Source organism: Erythrolamprus reginae, chromosome 2, assembly GCF_031021105.1.
Source record: "Erythrolamprus reginae isolate rEryReg1 chromosome 2, rEryReg1.hap1, whole genome shotgun sequence".
In the NCBI taxonomy this organism is placed as follows: domain Eukaryota; kingdom Metazoa; phylum Chordata; class Lepidosauria; order Squamata; family Dipsadidae; genus Erythrolamprus; species Erythrolamprus reginae.
This window is the reverse complement of record NC_091951.1, coordinates 48,134,126-48,152,145: the sequence shown is the minus strand read 5'-3', so window position 1 is coordinate 48,152,145 and position 18,020 is coordinate 48,134,126. Positions and strand designations below refer to the sequence as shown.

Genomic DNA, 18,020 nt, shown 5'->3' with positions numbered 1-18,020 from the left:
CTTTGACTAATCCATGGATTACCTGCGTTTTGCAGGGCAAAAAGAAAAAAAGAAATCTCAGCATTGCCATGTTTTTCAACATAGCTGAAGTAACTGTATAGTACAGCTAACATCAATGGGCCAGGGTTTATAGTTCAACCTTTCAGGAAAGCAAGTCTCAGAATATAAATGGTCATATTCTTATCAGAAGAAATAATATCAGTCCCAAGGAAGATTCCACAAAAGAAATCTAAAATGGGATCTTTTCACTCTTCAGCACAAGCCAAATACTCTGATCATAGTTATTCAATTATATTACTTCAGAGGGGAAAAGTTTGAAATGATTCTAAACAGAAGAGTGGCTAGATCAAATTATTACAGGAAAAGACTGGTTCTGAGAACAGAAATAGAAAATATACCCAATTTGATTTGTAAACAACTTCAGCTGATTCTGGGAGCACTGTGGTCAAAGGTTTCTGTTTTTTTCAAAGCTGCTTTCTGGAAATTCTGAATGGAACTGAGTAAGGCGCTCCTGCTTGTGCTGTTGACAGGCTGCAGCTCAGGGGGTGTTGGCACATCTAAGTTAGGAGGAGGAGGAGGAGGAGGAGGAGGACCAGGAGCTGCTGGTGGTGATGGAATTGTTGAGGCACCTGCTAGAAAGAAAGAAAAGAGTTCAAGAGTTGAACTAGAAGAAAACACTGCTGGCAAATGATGAATAACAGAAGCATGATCTGGAGAAGCTCAATACATACACACAAAAGGTAGAAAATCACACATGGTAAAAGTAAAAAAAGGTTTAAAATGAGAAGTAATGGCATACTACAGAAAAGTGAAGTTTTTTTAAAAAAAATCATTTTGTACAATTATTAAGGACTGACAACCCTTAATATGGTGAAAGGTTTGTGAACTCTTTAGAACTATCTGTAATCATACACAATGTTGTCAAAAGCTTCATCTGAGGCCTATTAAGAGATTAAGAGATTCTGGTTAAGCAATAGCCGAAACGCTGTCCAGTCTTTGGTAGCATCTCCTTAAGCAGTAATGTTTCAATGCAAACTTTTATGAACCTGTTGATCAATCCACACATTTCTTGGGAATACTGTATTTTACTGCATTTCCCTTTTTTTTCTTTTTAAATCTTATCAGTATTATTTTACTGTCAGGCATGAATTGTTCACGTATCCTACATTTCAATTGACTTAAATTCAGGGCTTTGACCACCCATTCAAATATATGACTGGTTCAGCCATTCTATTGTAGATTTATTTATTTAGGATAGGTGTCCTGTTACTGTGGCCCACGTTTTAAAAAATCTTCAGCTCAGACAGTTATTCTAACATTCTCCAGTAAAAATTGCTGCCATGATTCAGAATTCTTTATTCTCCCACTACTTGCACACCTGATTGATCAACACTAAGAGGATTTGTGAAGAACAACAATTTATTCCAAAATATTTTTTACAGAAAACTGTTTCCCACATGTAACATGTTCAAACCTATGGATCTTTGTATCAGTTTGGGAATATGGGTCTAGCTAGGTAATTTTCAGAATGAACTTTGAAAAGCCGTTCCATTGCTCAGGAAATAAATTATTGAAATATAATATCAAAGGTTTAGGATTTTTCATGAATTAAAGATTAATTGAATTATCTTCATGAGAACATAAACATATATTTTTATCTTCTCATGTACAGTAAATCTGTATTATTTATTAACAATAGAAATCTGGGGAGAAAATCTATCAATTACATTCTCCCGAACATGAGAATAGAGAAATAATCCAGGGTGGACAGATCACCCAATTAACTAAAGGTGTTTCCTATAGATCCACTCTTACTTAAAGTGGCTCTTTCTACGGCATTATAATGGCAGGCTCAAGTGCATAAGACACCAGAAACCAGGAGACTGCGAGTTCTAGTCCTACTTTTGGCATGAAAGCTGGTTAACTAACTTGGGCCAATCCCTCTCTCAGTCAAACACTCCTCACAGGGTTGCTGGTGTGGGGAAAATAGGTGGATTTTAGAATAAGGAGTATAAGGCATATTTCCAGCTTTAAGTCATTTGTAAAATAATAAATAAAAATAAATTTAGATTTAATTGGATTTGTATGCTGCCCCTCTCCAAGGAATCAAAGCAGGATAAAATATCTTTAATAATTTTCCTCAGTAGAGACTAAGTCCTGCCAAGAAACTTTGAAGCAGGCCAGGTAAAACAGTGTTGTATTTAGGTGCTCATCATCCCAACTATTTTGTTTCCTGAGCCAAATTTGACCAACCTGGTGAGAATAGTCAGTGATTCCATCTTTTTTAACAAGAGGACTCTGAAGTGCAACATCAGGTAAATATTTATTTATTTATTAGATTTGTATGCCGCCCCTCTCCGGAGACTCGGGGCAAACTAATAATAAGCTTTAGCAATGTGAATGCTAATAATTATTAATGTGAATCCTATTGTTAGGACAACCTAACAACAACCTAATAGGAAGAAATAAATGCTGCAATAAAAGTTGACTGAGTGTATAAGATGCTCAGAATAAAAAATTAAAAAAGAATATGAACTGGAACTCAGTGCCAGGTTTTACTGGTCACAAATAGAAATCCAATGAATTGTAGTTTTCCCATCACTTTCCAGTTATATGATTAAGTTATTGGGGCATCTATTTAACTTTGGTCTTACACAGATGTTTCCTTTGCTAACCCTGATTTTATTCCTAGGACAATTTTTTTCTAGCCCAAAACCCGAGTGACCTTTATCAAGTGAAAAAGGAAAACAGTTGAGGGACTCCAAGCTATTAACTCTAGGGACATTCTGTTGCTATGCTTTCATTAGCAAATTTGACCAGTTCACTCCATTGCATGGAGTTCCCATCAGAAACAAAGGTTGCCATGGCTTTACCAGCACTGAGCAGGACATGCGTACTCACATCATGTGATGTTTTTTTTAAAATAAAAGTAAAATGTTCCTCTATATCACTGAACCCAATGAATACTCTTGAACCCCACCCAAAAACAAAATATCCCAAAAGCTAACAGTGCTCCATTGCCCCTAGCACATCATCCCAGAAACCATGTTTGATGTTTAGCTCCTTTAAATCTATACCTTCTCTCCTTAACAAAGGAGCACATGTCTTGCTTTTAAGATATAAATCGCCTTCATGTGGAAATCCAGCCCTACAGCAAAAATATTCCCCCAAGGATCTTACGTAACTCCTGCAATACCAGCAAACAATATGTTTTTGAATATGGTAACTGGAAGTGCCTGAATGTTCTCTTGTTGCATAATGCTCATGTAAATAAATGAACTGCTCAGGCTGCTAAATAGGTTGCATCATCCGCTATTCCTAGCTACCATTTCCTCTAAAATATGTTTCCAAATGGAGAGAGAATATACTTAAACAGCATTTTAAATGATTTATTTGTCCATAAAGACATTATTTTCATAAAGACGTTATTAAAAACATCAATAAAGATCTCTCTATATAAAAAAGCTTAAAACTGCAAATTTTTATTTGCTCTATAATTAGTAGGGCTAAAATACTAGTAGATGGACATACTTCCCAATGTCCCTATATCCTTAAATTAGTTAATATTTTGCATTCCTTCAAGAAGAAACTTACTTAGCTGATAGGAACCTTCCAGTGTTGCTCTGCTAATGGTACATTCACTAAAACTTACTGACTTCTATAGAAGAATAGGAAATAGTCCGATGGGTTAAGTTAGGTTAAGAAACACTGCTTATTTGAAATGAGCTAGTAAAAGGGGCTTTTTGCCCAGTATTGCTTCCTCATTTTACTACACTTCTTAATTTAATTATTTACCTTTTTACTATACCTCTTTTCTACGTGAAGCCCCAAAATATACTGAGTTACTTACCCCTGAAACCATCTTTATTTCTATAATTTTATAATTTTGGATTAATCTTTCAAAAAATTTAACAATTTAGAAGAAAGGCTTATTGGAAGTTTTCTGCCAAGTAATTCCTGTTGTAATTTCCTAAACTCTTCTTTTGCTTTACAATTGGCTAGGGGAAAACTTTTTATAAATGCTAGCAGTGTATAGTATTGTTTGCTTGTATGTTTATTTGAAGAAAGCATCTACTTCAAATTGCTTGAGTATTGGATAATCTTAATATTAACAAACCTAAATAGGAGTTAATAAAATGTTTTCTCAAAAAAATAAATAGACTTGTTTTATAATAAGCAGATGCAACTTTGATCCAAGGAAGATAGTAAGGAAACTTTTCTGTCTTTTAACTGAATTCAGAAAATTATTAAAATCAACGTTTCATATTTTTTCATTTGAGCATTGATATTTTCATACTCTAAAATATCATTTTTTTAAAAAGGGACATCAATATTGGATTACTTTACCGAGAATTCATGTTCAAAATGGCGCATGCTCTACTGAAGACAGAAGAAAGGAAGAAGACAGATAGGGAAAAAAGAGTACAACAGTCAGTATTCCAGCATTCAGTTATATCCATTCAACAACAACAAGAGGAGAGAAATACAGATATAAGTAGCATGATATACAGGACCCAATGCACATAATTGCATTAATTGATCTACTGATGTGTTTGCCTTATCCATAGGTTCAAACAGGTGCTTGTGACAAATACAGTAACCTCGGACATGTTCAAACCTTCCCACCTTTCTTAAACATTAAAAATTGCAGTGAACATACAAAGACACTTAATACGATTGAACTATCTGTGCGCACTGCCCTGATTTGTCCATTCTGGTTGGAAGAAATTTCCCACAGCCTCCAGGAAATTGAGTTTTCTTCAGCCTTGCTAACTGCAGATGTTAAGAACTGAATCTAGAAAAGGAACACAGGCTCTATAACTCTGCTATGAACTACAATTTCTATGTTATCAGAACTACTACCGGAAAGCTGACAGCCCAGGTTCACAACTCTAGTGCTGGTGAGCTCCTGTTACTTGCCACAACTTCTGCCCACCTAGCAGTTCAAAAACATGGAAATGTGAGTGGATAAATAGGTATCACTTTGGTGGGAAGGTAACAATGCTCCGTTTGCCTTGGCGTACGGCTATGCTGGCAACATAACCACGGAAGTATCTTCAGACAATGCTAGTTCCCTTGGCTAAGAAATAGAGATGAGTACCAACTGGTCGCGTTGATGGATGATCTCTGGCGGGCCCGGGACAGGGGTTTATCCTCTGTCCTGGTGCTCCTTGACCTCTCAGCGGCTTTCGATACCATCGACCATGGTATCCTTCTGCACCGGCTGGAGGGGCTGGGGGTGGGAGGCACTGTTCTTCAGTGGTTCTCCTCCTACCTCTCTGGCCGGTCACAGTCGGTGTTAGTGGGGGGACAGAGGTCGACTCCTAGGTCTCTCCCTTGTGGGGTGCCTCAGGGGTCGGTCCTCTCCCCCCTGCTATTTAACATCTACATGAAACCGCTGGGCGAGATCATCCAAGGACATGGGGTGAGGTATCATCAATATGCGGATGATACCCAGCTTTACATCTCCACCCCATGCCCAGTCAATGAAGCAGTGGAAGTGATGTGCCGGTGCCTGGAGGCTGTTGGGGCCTGGATGGGTGTCAACAGACTCAAGCTCAACCCGGATAAGACGGAGTGGCTGTGGGTTTTGCCCCCCAAGGACAATTCCATCTGTCCGTCCATTACCCTGGGGGGGGAATTATTGACCCCCTCAGAGAGGGTCCGCAACTTGGGCGTCCTCCTCGATCCACAGCTCACATTAGAACAACACCTTTCAGCTGTGGCGAGGGGGGCGTTTGCCCAGGTTCGCCTGGTGCACCAGTTGCGGCCCTATCTGGACCGGGACTCATTGCTCACAGTCACTCATGCCCTCATCACCTCGAGGTTCGACTACTGTAATGCTCTCTACATGGGGCTACCTTTGAAAAGTGTTCGGAAACTTCAGATCGTGCAAAATGCAGCTGCGAGAGCAGTCATGGGCCTACCTAGGTATGCCCATGTTTCACCATCACTCCGCAGTCTGCATTGGCTGCCGATCAATTTCCGGTCACAATTCAAAGTGTTGGTTATGATCTTTAAAGCCCTTCATGGCATCGGACCAGAATATCTCCGAGACCGCCTCCTGCCGCACGAATCCCAGTGACCGATTAGGTCCCACAGAGTGGGCCTTCTCCGGGTCCCGTCAACTAAACAATGTCGGTTGGCGGGCCCCAGGGGAAGAGCCTTCTCTGTGGCGGCACCGGCCCTCTGGAACCAACTCCCCCTGGAGATTAGAACTGCCCCTACTCTTCCTGCCTTCCGTAAACTCCTTAAAACCCACCTTTGCCGTCAGGCATGGGGGAACTGAAACATCTCCCCCTGGGCACGTTTAATTTATGCATGGTATGTCTGTGTGTGTGTCTGTTAGCATATGGGGTTTTTAAATATTTAAATATTTTAAATTTGTCTGATTGCTTATGATTTGTTTCTACATGTTGTGAGCCGCCCCGAGTCTTCGGAGAGGGGCGGCATACAAATCTAAGTAATAAATAAATAAATAAATAAATAAATAAACTCCTTGAGTAAGATTTGACTGGAAAGGGGAAACCTTTACCTTTACTATAGAAATACTCTGCTAAACTTCATTGTATAAAAGCTACTTCCTTACAGCCTGATTTGTCCAATTCAGTCCTGGAAATAAGAGGCCTTAAGGAGGTATCATAAATCAGAGGTCCCCAACCGCCGGTCCGCGGACCGGGACCGGGCCGTTGGGGCTATTCAGCCGGTCCGCGGCGCCAGGGCCCCCTCGGCCTTTCCGCACCACCAGCGGCGCTCCCCCCGCCAGCCAGCCAAGCCCCGCGCCCGCCGGAACCGGCTCCTCGCTCTCCCCCCGCCGCCCGCCGCGTTTGCAGGAGGTGGGGAGGGTTGGGCGGCCCGCCAAGGCCAGGAGGGACGCCGCTGCCCCCCCTTCCCTCTCTCCGCCCGCCGCTGCGCCTCCTTGACGCCGAGAGGAAATGCCGGCAAAGGCTTTCCTCAGCGGAGGCCGGCGAAGGGGATATTGAATGTCGGGGGAGAACGGGCGGTTGCACGCGCTCCCTATCTCCCTGCTAGCCCACTCGGAATATTCAAAATAAGAAAAACCTTTGCCGGCGAAGGCTTTTCTTATTTTGAATATTCCGAGCGGGCTAGCAGGGAGATAGGGAGCGCGTGCAACCGCCCGTTCTCCCCCGACATTCAATATCACCTTCGCCGGCCCCGCCTCTCCTGCAAACCCCCTTGCTGAGAGCCCGAGGCGAAAGTGCTCTCGCAAAGGTGAGGCGGGCAGGGCGTGCGCGCGTCATCGCTGAGAAGAACGGAGAGAGAACGAGAGTGAGTGAGAGCAACAGACAGCAAAGATAGAGAGAAAGTGAGAAAGAGAGAGTGAGAAAGGGGGGGAGAGAAAGAGATAGCAAGAAAGAAAACAAGAAAGAGTGAGAGAGAAAGCAAAAGAGACAGAAAGAAAACAAGAGAGAGAAAGTGAGAAGAAGAGAGAGAAAGAGGGGGAGAGAGAGAGAAAGAGAGAGGGGGGGAGAGAGAGAAAGAGAGGGAGAGGGAGAAAGAGAGAGGGAGGAGAGATAGCAAGAGAGGGAGAGAGGGAAAGGGGGAGAGAGGGGGGAGAGAAAGAGAGAGGGAGAGAGAGAGGAGAGAAAGGAAGAGGAGAGAGAGAAAGGAAGAGAAAGAAAGAAAGAAAGACGGATAGAAAGAGAGAGAGAGTGAGAGATGCTCAGTGAGCCTTTCTTTGAAGTTGCCTTTCTTTCTTTCTCTTTCTTGCTTTCTTTCTTGCTCTTTTTCTTTCTCTCTTTCACCTTCCCTTCCTCTATTTCTTCTTTTCTTTCTCCTTCCTACCTTCTTCCCTTACTCTCCCCTTTCATAAGTTTCCTTGCTTCCTTCCTCTGTTCCTGTCCCTTCCCCCTTTCTTTCTTTCTTTCTTTCCTTCCTTTCCTCCCTCCATTTCTTGCTTTCCTTTTCCTTCCTCCCTTCTTTCCTCCCTCATTCCCTTCTTTCACTCCTTCCTCTCTTACTCTCCCCTTTCACACCTTTCCTTGCTTCCTTTGCACCCTTCTTTTGTTCCTGTCCCTTCCCTCTTTCCTTCCTTCCTTCCCACCCTCCGTCCATTCATTCACCCATTCCTCTCTTGATCGCCCCTTTTACGGCGCCGCTGACAGCTAGCTCCCCCCCCCCACCGGGCCATGGAAAACGGGTCTAGCTTAAAGCCGGTCCCTGGTGCAAAAAAGGTTGGGGACCTCTGTCATAAATAAACAACCTTGAAATTGTAAAATAGGGTGAAAAAGTACATAAGTACAGGTAGCCCTCAGTTTACAACAGTTCATTTAGTGACCATTCAAATTTACAACAGCACCAAAAAGTCCCCACTGAAGACCCAGATCAGCTGGGTTTTCTTTTGTTGCCCTGCACAGGAGAATGGAACTAGAAAGCAGGTTGGTGGGGAGGGAATGGGGATTTTGCAGAAACCTTCCCCTGGAATGGGGAGGAAATGGAGATTTTAATAGTATCCTTCCCCTGGAGTGGGGTGGAAATGGAGATTTTGCAGTATCCTTCCCCTGCTATGCCCACCAAGCCACGCCCATAGAACCGGCAGTAAAAAAAAACCCAACTGATTCCCACCATTGCACTAGATGTCAAGGTAAATTTACAATGCAGTATCAAAGAAACATAAGACAGGCAATAGGTTCACATTATTATCACCAAATGTGGAACCTAAGTAGTAGGTAGACATGTCAGAATAGATGTCATGGGTTAGTCATATGAAAGCATTCTCTCATTCATTCTCCAATTTGTGTTTCTTTAATGCTTTTGATTAGGAAAGCAGAGAAAAGAAACAGTTTTGCAACCAAGATAAAAAATAATGTATCATGAATATTGTATGATTTATATGTTACTATTGGGTTCAATGGGATTTACTCTTGAAGATCGCAGCTGAGCTTCAGTTTATCTGATTTAAGCAAGACAGATATTTGTGAAATATCTATTGCAGAACCACTTTCCTACTGGGATCAATGACAATTTTACCACCTTTTCCCATGCATATGTTTTAAAAATAAAACAAGCAACATCCATATGCCTCTATCCTTTGAAAACTAAGCATCTAAACTAATGTATTTCAAACATATCACCATAAACACTTACATGTCTCTCCATTTACGATCACAGAAATTAATTAAGAGCAGGGTTTAAGAAGCTATAATCTAGACTGTCCCTTTATACCAGCTGCTCAATTACATAATTTTGGAAAAACAATTTTTAAAAGCATACATTTTTATGAAGACAAATTGTATTACGGAGTGCTCCTGTTTTTAAGCTAAATCAAATGTATTATATTTTATGTTTTCAAGCTTCAGCTAAGAACATCCAAAATAGCATATTTTTCCAAAATCTTGGTTAAAGGTATATCGTCTTAGCAGAAAGACCAAGAATTCTTTAAATAAACAAACTGAGATAAAGGCCAGTTGTAGACCAAGAGGAATTCTGCCTCCTAATGCACATAGTTCCACAAATGAATATATATATATAATTTTAAAAATAGTTGAAATTTCCACATTGTTGCACAAGATATTTGAATAAAATCTCCAAAAATCTTATGAGAAGGCAACTTTTGAAACTAATGTGCACATATCATATGAATTTGTCTTGAAGTAGACTATGTCAACAGTCTTAGCCAACAGGTTATCTATTGAAGTTTTTTAGGCAGAACAATGGTCAGTTATGCCCAGGCATATTGTGTTAGTTTTTTATCACCAGGTTAAAATACAGTTTTATAGAAAAATTATCTTCCATAGTTGAAGGATTCAAAGATTACTGTTTAGAGCAGTGTCTCCCAACCTTGGCAACTTGAAGATATCTGGACTTCAACTCCCAGAATTCCCCAGCCAGCATTTGCTGGCTGGGGGATTCTGGGAGTTGAAGTCCAAATATCTTCAAGTTGCCAAGGCTGGGAAACACTGGTTTAGAGTATAAGTACATAGTACCATGTATCGTGACCTGTCTTTCATTGCTGTTCTGTTCGGGTCGTATGTGACCCGAAACCAAGTTTGAGTCCCCTGTAAAACATTTTCCCTGCATATCTGAAACTTGAAATTTCATGACTTTTCATCATTTCAGGGGTTCTCTCTATGAGAATTTTTTTTGGGGGGTGGGGGGTTTCTTTCTTGCTGGAAAAAAAACCCACCCTCATCTTCTGTTCCGGGTCACATACGACCCGGACCGAAAACTCTTCATTTGAAGTGCTTATGTTTGGTCAATTTGAAAACTTTTTTCACTTGGAAAGTAGTCTGAACATTTCTGCACACAATGATATGAAAATTGAAATGAAAAAAGTAATTCTTATTGGTTTATTTTGCTGATATAATGCATGCCCCCCCCCCGTTTTTGTGAAAGTTTTTTCAATTTATGGATAGTTTTGCTTGCAAAATGCATTCTATTTTACTGAAGTTGGTGTGGGATTGGTAGCATGAATATTTCTGAATATAAGAAAAATATAAAGGAACTGAAAAAAATGATTCTTACTGGTTTTTTAACATCAGAAATAAGGCCTCCCCCCCTCGGCTGCTTGCAACCATTTTCACTTTTTATTTTTTTATGCTCCAAATCTGAAATATTCTTTAAAATCTTAGGCATTCATTTACTCAATTTAACAATGCTGATCATCATAAAAATATTTGTGGGGGTGGGGGCTAATTTTTTTCTGGGGGGGGGGAAAGTCACGTTTACTCTGTTTGGGTCATATAGACCCGGACCAAAATGATTTTTTTAGGTACTTGAATTTGATCTTTTTGAAAACTTTTTCAACTGGAAAGCTAGTTTGAACATTTATGAACATAATGATATGAAAATTGAACTGGAAAAATTGAGACTTATATTTTTATTTTGATCAAAAAGCCCCTCCTCCCATCCTTTCTGAATTTCGTGTCAATTTATATTTTTTAAGGCTACAAATCCCTAAGGAATTTCCCCCCAAAAGGTTTGATATACTAAATTGAACAATCCTGAACATAAGAAAAATATAAATGAACTGAAAAAAATGGTTCTTATTGGTTTATTTTTGCCACAAAAGGGCCACCCCCCTCGGCCTTGCTGTGTGCCATTATTGTCACTTTTTATACATATTTGGCTAGAAATATTTGGAATATCCTTTTGAAAATCAACCACATTGTAGCCAGAGAACTAATTTTATGAAAGAAATCCATTTTACTTAAAAAAATATGGGCAGATTTTACACGGTATTTGATAAACTCCCTGGTTTTCTAGTTGGATACAACATCCTAAGAAACCCGAAAGACAATATCCAACTAGAAAACCAGGGAGTTTATCAAATACCGTGTAAAATCTGCCCAGCCACATATATTGGACAAATGAACAGGAGAGTAAATGCACGTGTTGCAGAACATAAGAATGCATTAAAGAAAAAAGAAAAAACCACCTCCCTTTTCCAACACTTCAAAACTACAGGACATGAAATTGATTTTGACAGTACCAAATTAATTTCCAAAACAGAACACTACAGCAAAAGAATAATCATGGAAGCAATCGAGATAGAAAAACATCCCCAAAATATGAACAAGCGGGATGATACCTCTCGCTTACCAGACATCTGGAAACCAGCCCTCAAACATATCCCAGCCATAGAAACCAGACTCAGAACACACATTGTAAAGCAATCAAGCAGCCTGCAAGTTCCAACTACTCAGGATATCACGCCTAATCTACAACCATTAACTAATCAGCATACCTCAGCTACATCAACGACCCCAATTGTTACCCCACTGACTCACCAGAAAGTTTCTACACAGCAGACAATTGCTGAGCCATCAAACCACACCCAGCCACCAGTATTTATAGAAGGAATGCAGCTCAGGTCTCGCAGTGTTCGCCTGAGAAGAAGGACAGAAACACCAGCCTGAAGATGACGAGTGAGACCTCGTCGAAACGTCGCCAGAAATTTCCAAATCCTACACGGGAAGAAACCCGAATATACCAAGACCGTCATACCTGTACCCGTGAAAATCTACGAAAACATATATATATATACACACACACACTCACACACACACACAATTCCTTCAGTGATCATTTTCATACATTAGATAAAGATAGCATCTTTTAAATTAAAACTCACCACTATACAAATCTGGAATACTAGGGCATAATAAATATGTACCTTAGTCTTTAAACAATAGTAAAACGTCAATATTTGTTTTTTTGCTACAACACACTAAGGCAATTATTAGAAAGACAATGTAATGTGGTTCATATACCACATTATTATAATTGATAATTCACTTGCAAACATTTTCTAAGCCAGCTTTCTGTGATCTTTCTGTGGTTATTCTACTATTTTATCACTAATCCCTTCATTAAACATATCTATTAAGTTTAATTCCAGATGTTTCCACTCCACTGTTCATTCCTTAAACTAGCAGCAGTTGTTTGAAAGAATTCTACTATTATTACTTTTATCAGTATGAACTGAAGAAGAACCAAGGACAAAGATGGAACTCAACAATTTCTTTTAATGAATAAAAGGGCAATTTTTTAAAAAAAAAAACCTGTTCTCAATTTAATTCATTCACTATTGGTCTGGGCTATGGAGGGGGAAACTGATATAGGTAAGCTGGCCAGATTTGATGGGTTTTAGGTTTGGGTAATATTTTTACTGTTGTTTTTAATTTGCCTTTTGCTTCTCTTGAGTTCTATATCTAATATGTAGCCATATAAATTGAATAAATGAATAAAACCAGCCAGCTTTTCTTTACAGACCCTGGCACTCATGTGCTGGGAAGACAGGTGTTCTGTCCAGTTTGCAACCATTTTTAGCTACATTTGAGTTTAAAACAAATACCTCAGCATTCCAATCTTGTTATACTATGGAAACAAAGTTCTGCAGCTGCTTTCAAAGGGACCTGGAATCTTGATAGATTCTTCAGTTCATTACTGCAAGATGCATAACTGCTCTTTTACAGCTATACAAGAAACAACTCCTTTTTTTTGTCTTTGCTACTTTTCCAAAAAACGTATACTGGCCATAGCTTATAACACATACAATCCAATAGCATCCCACACAGTCAGTGAGATGCCAAAGGATAAAAATCAGATTTTAACTCAGATATACTATATTTGTGTTCCATACAGGTGTAGAATCTTTAAAGGGCCTCAAACATCTTTTGTACTTCTTGAAATTATTTTGTGTAACAGTTCAAAAACTGTGACCCTCATATTAGAAAGAAAGAACAGAAGGTGGCTTACTAAAGCTACCTTATGGCACAGACAAGGTTTTCTGATTTATAGTTCAATCTCTTAATCACCTTACTGTGCAACTTTTGAACTAGAACCAGTTATTGCCACTGCAGGAAAAAGCAGCTTCAAATCCCCTTTCCTCTTGCTAGAAACCAACGGCCCAAGTTTCGAGATTTATTTCTTTTCCATGATGATCTTCTGTTGATATGCCAAACAAGGAATGTGTGTACTATTGACACAAAGGGAATAAAATATTACTCTTATTGTACACAAAGGACAAAAGTAGTGCATCCAGATAGTCTACATGGCACTACATATTTACCAGACTCTGTAGTATCATCTCCTAACCCCTAAAACTTTACCCTTAGACTTTCCACCATTGACCTCTCACAATTCCTAAGACATCAGTAAGGGGCATGCATAAGTGCACCAGCGTGCCTCCCGTCCCCTGTCCTTACTGTTTCTTTATTTTTACCTGTTGCATGTATAGAAACATAGAAGACTGATGGCAGAAAAAGACCTCATGGTACATCTAGTCTGCCCTTATACTATTTCCTGTATTTTATCTTACAATGGATATATGTTTATCCCAGGCATGTTTAAATTCAGTTACTGTGGATTTACCAACCACGTCTGCGGGAAGTTTGTTCCAAGGATATACTACTCTTTCAGTGAAATAATATTTTCTCACGTTGCTTTTGATCTTTCCCCCAACTAACTTCAGATTGTGTCCCCTTGTTCTTGTGTTCACTTTCCTATTAAAAACACTTCCCTCCTGAACCTTATTTGGATATTAAGACATTAACTTGTACCTTGTATACTAATATTATGTGACAAAATAAATAAATAAATTAATTAATTAAATAAAATAAAAATAATAAACATATCACTCGTTTTGAGCAACCCAGTTTGATACATATGGATTCTTCCTAAAACTTACAAGGAAGACAGGATAGGTTAATATAAATTATGCAGCAAGGACACTTCAAAAAAAATAAAATAAATGGAAGTTGGAAAACTAGAATGTGGAAATATTTTCCTTTGTTATGAGAGAAAAATCCTTTTTATTTAGTTTCATTTTTACAGAAGCCAAAAGCCACCAGGGTTCATCATGACCCATGAAGGACAAGATTAGAAGCCAACCCATCTTAGATGTGCATGCAGGGTATTGATTCTTTGACTCACCTGCTGTAGGAGGAGGAACAGGAGAGGAAGGTGATGTTAGAGGGGAACTTGTGCCAGACCCTGCTGGATAACAAAATATTCACTATTAGAATTAAAGGTTATTTCAGTTTCAGCGTCAAATTATAATTTTTTTTTTGTGAGAATGAGACTTCTAAACTAAAGAGCATGTCGCAAACTAGTACTATAAAAGGGGATCTGGGCCAAACTATACAACATACAGTACATAAATACAGTCTAGCGAAAGGCTCCACTTACTTTTTCCTACCAGTAGATGATCCCGAGGCCGGCGCAGGCACGCGAGAACCCAACACATGTGTGCGTGCTCCCACGCAACATTTTGCTTCTGCACATGCACCTGAAGCAATATCTCACGCGAGGACGCTCAGTGGGTGAGATTTCGGAAATTTTTGCCTTTCTTTTTGCTTCTGCACAAAAATTGCCAAAATCTCACCCATGCGAGCATCCTCATGAAAGATTTTGCTTCGGGTGCATGGGCAGAAGTGAAATCATGCGGGGGGGGGGGGCATGCATACACATGTCGGGGGGCACGCACATAGCCAAGCTAGCCTCCGGAACCCATCTAAAAGTGTTAATGGATCACTGATCCCATTCATACCGGGTGGGGCCCGTCACTGATACAGTCATTTGCTGAATTTATATGCCACTGAACTCACAAACAGTTTCTCCCTTAATGCTCATGTAAATTGGGTCAATTCAGGTCAGGGGCAATTGTTTTGTAGGTATGATTGAATCTGGAGATGGCTTGCAAGAATAAAAGGGGTTCTTTCTCAAAGAACTAAATCACCCTTGAGTCATTGGTATGCAGAAAAAGGCTCAGAAGGGATTGTCCTTAAAACTGTCATAGATTTTAGCTGATTGTTATGAAGAGCGTACTTTAGTTGGACAAGATTTCTGTTTATAAGCAAACAGCAACAAAGAAATTACTCTGTGCAACTCATCCTATTCTTCTTGGTTCCTTGCAGGACATTAGTATTGCTGTTATATATTCCCAGCACCAAGAACTGTTGATATATTCTGGACCAGTTATAATTTATGAATGGCTTTTGAAGGAAGTCCCACCACAATATTTTATCTGGCTAGTAGCGAGGGCACTACTGATTCTCCTACACCATATAAGATCCCAAAGGGCACATCAGCTGAAGCTGGGCAATGCCCCTTCTTACTGTAGCCTCTAACTGTTGTTTCAATAGGATCGTTTAATTCAGGAAGATCCTAAATTGCCAATCTACTCCTTCAAAGATAGTGCCTGCTTGTCCAGAGAAAACTGCTTTACAAATAGGAACTCTGCCTCGCTTTGGCTTGTTCTCTCCATCCAGATTTTTACAGCCTCTAACCACTGTAGAACATCAATAGTATCTCACCTCCAGCCTGAAGGGGGCGATGCATACCATCAATATACTCAAGATAGCACTCCAATTAGTTGATTGGCCCCAACAATTTCATATAGATGTTAGAAGACAGGTGAAAAAAAAATTGCATTCCATATGGCAAGGCCTACTGGGCTGACTTCTCAAACTTCACAACAGATTAAAAATTATACATTGAAGAAGGGGCCACACCAGAAAAGTGCCTCCAATCCAAGATCTACAATTCCCAGCCACAGGAAGGGGTTTTAAGTCTGCTAAAAGTTTTGTCTCCCACAAAGAGGCACTGTCAGCCTCCAGGACCTAAGGAGTCACATTTCGATGCATTTCCTAAAGCAGCCACAATGGGCAGAGATTCAGAGTACAATTGTCAATAATGCATTTACGGTATTTAACATATGGCGACGATCCATTAGCCAGGAAATACTAGGTACAATCTCACGCTACTCACAAGAGCCTACAAAACTTTTGCCAGACCCATCCTAGACTACTGCTCATCTGTCTGGAACCCATACCAGACATCAACACCCTTGAAAATGTCCAAAGATATTCCACCAGAAGAGCCCTTCACTCCTCCACTCGAAACAGAATATCCTACGAAAATAGACTAACAATCCTGGGACTGGAAAGCCTAGAACTACGGTGCCTAAAACACGATTTGAGTATTGCCCACAAGATCATAGGCTGCAACATCCTACCGGTCAATGACTACTTCAGCTCCAACCACAACAACACAAGAGCACGCAACAGATTCAAACTTAATACGAACCGCTCCAAACTTGACTGTAAAAAATATGATTTCAACAATCGAGTTATCGAAGCGTGGAACTCATTACCGGACTCAATTGTGTCAACCCCTAACCCCCAACATTTCTCCCTTAGACTCTCCACGATTGACCTCTCCAGGTTCCTAAGAGGCCAGTAAGGGGCGTACATAAGTGCACTGGTGTGCCTTTCGTCCCCTGTCCAATTGTCTTTCCTTTCTTTCACCTATCTTATATATTCTCTTCCTTTCATATATCCCCTCCTCTAAGTTCACTTTTACCCTTATATATATTACTACATGTCTATTTTTCTTCCTATGTATTTGTGTATTGGACAAATGAATAAATAAATAAAATAAATAAATAAATAGTTGTTTGGTTCTGTAAGATTGCTATTCCATTTGTTTCATGTTCTCATGCTATCCAGGGTGCATCATGGGGGGGGGGGGGGGTGTGAATTAGATCTGTACCTAGAATGGTTAACATCATTCTGAAACATCATCCAGGGCTTTTCCCTCAACCAATGTCACCTCACATTTGGGTATTGCATTTGGGCAAGTCCAGCAGTGGTTGGGTTTGAACTGCACGAACCATGTAGTTGGTACACTATCCATAACTTTACAATTCATAGCTTCAGAAAGCAAAAGGAATCCCCAATAATATAACAAAATATAGTCACAACCAAACACTCCAAGCATTAGGAAATAAGACTTCAGCTGAGACTGGGAATGTGATCACGAAAACATGTTTATGTTAGCTTCTTTTCCTCTACACTGGCTTACAGCAGCTTAGCTCTTGGCCTTGAGGAAAATTGCCCAAATCAGATGTTATAAATAGAAATTAACATTTCCGTGTACACAAAGCAGTATTCAAACCATTCGAAATGAATAATTTATCCCACATATAGCAAATAGAGCATAGCTGCCGTGGGAAGTAGTAGAAGAGAGAGCGCTGTTTTGGGAAGGTGGCAGTGGTAAGTAATCCCTGCTCTTTATTTTCATAATAGGAAAAACTAAACACCGTGTGTTTGTTTGTTTGTTTGTTTGTTTATTAAATTTGTATGCCGCCCCTCTCCGAAGACTCGGGGCGGCTAACAATAATAAAGCAAACAATGTAACAAATCTAATATTAAAAAGCAATCTAAAAAACCCCAATTTAAGAGACCAATCATACAAACAAGCATACCATGTATAAATTCTATAAGCCTAGGGGGAAGGGGAAAAAATTCAATTCCCCCATGCCTGACGACAGAGGCGGGTTTTAAGGAACTTGCACAAGGCAAGGAGGGTGGGGGAAACTCTGATATCTGGGGGGAGCTGGTTCCAGAGGGTCGGGGCCGCCACAGAGAAGGCTCTTCTCCTGGGTCCCGCCAAATGACATTGTTTAGTCGACGGGACCCGGAGAAGGCCTACTCTGTGTTCCTAAATATTGTAGCTACCATTACGAAGAAAGCTTCCCTAGTCCATAACCTGAA

General features: G+C 40.1%; 1 protein-coding gene across 1 annotated transcript in view; it reads right to left on the bottom strand.

Moving 5' to 3' along the window:
* Positions 1–18,020, bottom strand: part of PXK (PX domain containing serine/threonine kinase like) — a 75,578-nt gene that overhangs the window by 9,052 nt on the left and 48,506 nt on the right. The window contains 3 exon segments of the mRNA XM_070738133.1: positions 399–455; positions 457–629; positions 14,398–14,460. Coding sequence (XP_070594234.1) covers positions 399–455; positions 457–629; positions 14,398–14,460 — 293 coding nt within the window.